Consider the following 5031-nt stretch of genomic DNA (forward strand, 5'->3'; position numbering starts at 1 on the left):
GGCAACAAGAGTCCCACTCGTATGGTCCAAAAGGCACATCAAGTTCTTGATGAGTTTTTTTCTGAAACTATCATCTCTTGGAATGCGTTGATTGTAGGATATGCCTAACATGGTTGTGGCTCAATAGGTCTAGGCCGTTTTTACCAAATGCAAAGGGAAGGTCTTCCACCAAATGCAATCGCCTATGCTTGCACCTTGAAGACCTCATAGCCACCAAGCACGCTTTGCAATGGTGAGTACAAGCGATGGGAAAAATTTAATGATTAGAAATCATTGCAACGTGCACATGCACCCTGATTACATATCCATTGACCGGCTGATTGCACATGTGTTTGGCTTATGCATTTGATTGGTGAGAGAGGACCTAGGTGCACTTTCTATGTATTTATATACATTGCAATACCTGCTGTGTGTTGAAATATTATGCAAACCAAAACATTGCCTACTACACGATCTACAATTAAATTCATGCAAACCGTACCATTGCCTATCGAATGCCCTGTAGCTCTCTATAACACACACACACACACACACACACACACACACACACACACACACGAATCCTGAAGGGAATGCGTGGCATTGAGGAGTATGCCAAGAGACCTTTAAGATCTATCCAAAGAGTCTTGAACTCAAGACGAGAACACTGAGTGAGAGAGAGAGAGAGAGAGAGAGAGAGAGAGAGAGAGAGAGAGAGGTTTCACTAGTAGCTATCACTCGCTTGAACACAAGACAACTTGCAATGCCTAGACACGAAGGAAAATAGGGACCATCACAAGAACAATCAGAGGCCTTGGTGATTGATGGGTATTTACCCTTACCCATTCTCTCTCTCTCTCTCCCCCCCCCCCCCCCCCCAAACACCCAACACACACACACACACACACATGAAGCCTAAAGGGACACACACACATGAAGCCTAAAGGGAATGTATGACATCGAGGAGTATGCCAAGAGACCCTTAAGATCTATCCAATGAGTCTTCAACTCAACATGAGGACACTAAGAAAGATGCACAATGCATGTGTCAGAGGGCTTCAAAAGCTTAAAAGAGAATCACATGCATTTACATATCATTGTGGAATGAAAGAGAGCAAGGTCGCCATGATTGAGGTGTACCTTCTTCTTAACAGCAGCAACGCGCGGGTCACATTATACATACCCTCTAGTGGCAAACCTATGACGACATGGACAACGAAATTCAAAAGATCGAGGCTCCTCAAATCCACATGTCGTGTCGTATGTGTGTGCAACGTGTTTGGAGAAGTTTGAAAACCCAAAGTTTGTGAGAGCGTTTTGAAAGCACCCACTGCCGGCACATTGCCGTGGAACTTGCAGGAGGGGCGAGAGCTGAGATTGCTTGCTGTGATGCGGAGGCGCCTTCGTCGCAAGCAGCAGCAGAAGCAGCCCATTTCCAGCAACGAGCAAGCTTCTGGGGCCTGCGATTCTTCATTTTCCCTCTATTGCATGCCTTTGTTCTACTTGCTTCTCTTCGGATGGATCGCTTTCTTCGCTCTCAACCCCGCCCTCTCTCACTACGCAGGTGATGTCTTCATTCTTGTTGTTTCGTGTCAAGCTATGGCTTTTTCTTGCAACAGCCGACCATGTCTGTCAATCGTCCCTTCGCCATGAATTTCCGGGAAGAGGAATTACGGTTGTATTTTTTCTCCGCCCTTGGCCATGCTGCCCAAATGATCAGCATGCCGCAAAGTTCACAGCATTGTCTGCAGAAGGAAAGCTATGGGAAGAGAAACAAGCGAACAACCATAACAAACAAAGAAATCGTAGTTTTGAATCAAGAAGTTTTAAGACATTTGTGCTATTACTGCAGGTAGCCATACTTGGTCTATTCCATGGCTTAGTGGAGTCCATGCAGATATAAATAATGAAAAGCACAATGCAGTGTCAAATGCTGTTACTCTTGACACACAAAGTGTGGTGCCTCCGATGAATGAAAGCAATGCATCTAGAGTTTGGAGATCTCCAAAAGAAAGGCGCACAGGTCCAGTCTCAGTGCACGATCGTAAATGTAAACCTTTGTTATTCAAGGACTTGCTTATTTCCACCAGTTTTTCTGCATATTGTCATAGCCCCCATGATGACAAAAAGAAGAGCTCCGACTCTAATGATTTGTCTAGGGATTTGAGATCTGTATCTTATATTGCTTGCAAAGAGGGGCAAGCATCATTGTCACCTGCCGATGATACTGGAAACGATGGTGCACAGGATACTTTTGATAATTCTTGGCTACCTCAGTCTGAAGACGGTGGACCTGTCAATGATGACGGAGATCTGCAGCCCTTTCCTTTCAACCTTCCTGAGGGACATAGCACCCGTGCAAATATTGATGATCATAGAAAAACTGATGAAGATGATCATAGACAAACTGATGAAGAAAAGGTGGCCGAGTATGGAGTGGATGATGATTCCAGAAAGGATGAAGAGTATCAGAGCATTGTATCTCTAGATAATCAAACAGATTCATCTCTTCCTGGGAACGATACAGATGTAAAGGAAAATTCATCGGCTCTGATTATGTCGGACATAATAAACAAGACTCACCCCTCTTTGATGAATTTGAGTAGAGTCCATTTGAGACAAGATCCTGGAGATGGACCTTACAATTATGCCTCAGATTCTAAAGGGGCAAAGATTTTGGCCAACAACAAAGAAGCAAAAGGGGCTTCCAACATTCTAAACAAAGACGAGGATAAGTACTTTCGGACTCCCTGCAATGTAGAAGCCAAGTATGTGGAAATGGAGCTTTCTGAGGAGATGCTTGTAGTTGAAATTGCTATTGCAAACCATGAGTTTTACTCGTCAAATGTTAGGGAGTTTGCTCTTTGGGGCAGCTTGTCGTATCCAACGGGGGAATGGCAATTGTTGGGGAAGTTTGAAGCAGAGAACACAAGGGTCTCCAAGACTTTCAGTTTGAAAGAGCCTCAGTGGGTGAGGTATTTGAAGCTCCAGATGCTTAGTCACTATGGGTCCGATTTTTATTGTACATTGAGTGCAGTGGAAGTTTATGGAGTGGATGCTATCGAGTGGTTTCTTGAGGATTGGATTGCTGAAGAATCAGGCGTGTTGGGATCTCACATTTCCTCCTCTACGCATGAAAATTCAAGTGTTTCTGAGAGGGCTGTATTGCCTGCAACCCCGCAGGGCCAAACGATCGATAAGGACGTGAACCCAGAAGAAGACCTTGACTCTATGCTGACCCGAAATCTTGAGGATACCTTGACTGAGAAGCCTGGAGATCTTTTGGAAGGGAATGGAAAGAAGATGAAGAAATCTCAGCCTGTTTATCACCAAACTGGTCGGCCAGCACTTGATGCAGTCATGAAACTTTTGATGCAGAAAGTTAGAACTCTCGAGCAGAAGCAGCCTTCACTGTCTCGATCTCTAGAGGAGATGGAGGCAAGGTATAGGGAGGTTCTTGGAACACATAGCAATGAAGCGGCAGTCATGGTGAGGAAGATGGAGAGTGTGGCGACCGAGATAGCCAACTTGAATGCATTGTTGCACTTCATGGTATTTTCTAAATATTGCATTTTGCCCGCACAGAATGAAGCCAGTATTTTACTTATTTTGGGTGCCAATGCTGTTTTCATCTATTACCTTTGCAGGAGGGAGAATGGAAGAGGGAAAGGCGTAGCTTGGAGGAGGATATATTGGACCAAGTGAAGTCTTGGAACACAAACTTTGAGTTCTTGAGGTGATAAGATCAACAACTTGATCGAATGATTCTCTTACGCCTTGTAGTGGAAAGTTTTGGGTTGGGCAGAAGAAATTCTTTTAACAAGTTATAATAATGTCAATTTTGATGGCATGGCAGGTATCAGCTGAAGAGGATGCAGGACAAGGAACTGGTTGCTCTGGCATTATTGTTTTTCTCATTATTTACTGTTGTTGGGATACAGGTTTTGATGCTGTGTTTGTCTGCTTTTAAGCCGGCCAAACAAAAGGAGGCAATGCTGTTGTCGTGCAGAACAGCATTGCAGGCGGTTCCACTCTTAAGCTGCATTCTTGTGGTGTTGGTGCTCTCCATATAAATTTCAAAGATGGAAAGTTTTGAGATCAATATCCTTGGATCTTTCTTTGTCAAAGGGATTTAGGGGCTTTGCAGTGAATTGTGTTTGAAAGGGTGCGCTATGTTACAGATGCGTTCTTATGATCACCTTTGATCCATACAGGTTTCCAATACATGTGAGGTTGTGCGTGTATGCTGTAGTGTCAGCACTCCAGCAATAGACCAAGAGACTCAGCCATCAACGCATCATTGCTGGACTGCCGATGAGGACTTGTTCTATTACTTGATACTCAACTGCAGAGGAGTTTGGTGGATTTAGGTTTCTAGTTGGTCCAAAGTGTATACTATTGTAGAGATGTATATTATTGCAGAGCTTTTCAAACGGCAAATAATTGTAGTGATTGTTTTGGGCGTTTTTTGAACATGAAGCTTGCTTGGCATCTCACATCGTAAATGATTTATTGTGTTGGTATAAATTTGTGACATTCCTAATCTGCTGAGGATGGAAATATAGTGGAGCCCTTATGGGAAGTATGTAGTGTAACCTATACATTCAACCCTTGTAGCATCTGACCATGGTTATCTGTGGGATAGTCTCAAATTGTGTTGGTAGAAATTTGTGACATTCCTAATCTGCTGAGGATGGAAATATAATGGAGCCCTTACGGGAAGTACGTAGTGTAACCTATACATTCAACCCTTGTAGCATCTGACCATGGTTATCTGTGGGATAGTCTCAAGTTGTACAAACTTTTAATGGAAACATTGTAATGTTATGGAAAAGGGAAGTTTCAGTAAAGAAGTTTTAAGATAGTAAACTTGAGTTAGGAAGGTTGGGCTTGTTCTTAAAGACAATGTGAAATGGCAATGTCCAGGTAAAGTGAAAGCTTGAATCTTTGGTGTATGTGAAGGGGCAGGGTTGAGGTTTGAGCTAGGTTCATGGAGTAAGGTTCACCTTCAAAGTCACCGATAAAACAATTTAGTCTAGAGAAATTTTGGGA

At 43.3% G+C, this 5031-nt stretch overlaps 1 protein-coding gene across 1 annotated transcript; it reads left to right on the forward strand.

Annotated features, from left to right (window-relative positions):
- Positions 1 to 1101: 1101 nt before the first annotated feature.
- LOC147417651 (uncharacterized) lies at positions 1102 to 4561 on the forward strand. Its single transcript, XM_086507311.1, has 4 exons — positions 1102 to 1543; positions 1832 to 3531; positions 3627 to 3715; positions 3836 to 4561. Exons 1-4 carry the CDS (start codon positions 1369 to 1371, stop codon positions 4050 to 4052), a joined length of 2181 nt encoding a protein of 726 aa, XP_086363437.1. The 5' UTR covers positions 1102 to 1368; the 3' UTR covers positions 4053 to 4561.
- Positions 4562 to 5031: the final 470 nt, after the last annotated feature.

The sequence above is a fragment of the Adiantum capillus-veneris genome, chromosome 30, assembly GCF_014529385.1.
Source record: "Adiantum capillus-veneris isolate H3 chromosome 30, ASM1452938v2, whole genome shotgun sequence".
NCBI lineage: Eukaryota > Viridiplantae > Streptophyta > Polypodiopsida > Polypodiales > Pteridaceae > Adiantum > Adiantum capillus-veneris.

Excerpts from the sequence above, each read along its gene's own strand:
- LOC147417651 (XM_086507311.1), top strand. The coding sequence starts at position 1,369 with ATGCGGAGGCGCCTTCGTCGCAAGCAGCAGCAGAAGCAGCCCATTTCC. Across the intron at positions 3,532-3,626 it reads ATGCATTGTTGCACTTCATG|GAGGGAGAATGGAAGAGGGA; the intron begins GTATTTTCTAAA and ends TTACCTTTGCAG. Across the intron at positions 3,716-3,835 it reads ACAAACTTTGAGTTCTTGAG|GTATCAGCTGAAGAGGATGC; the intron begins GTGATAAGATCA and ends ATGGCATGGCAG.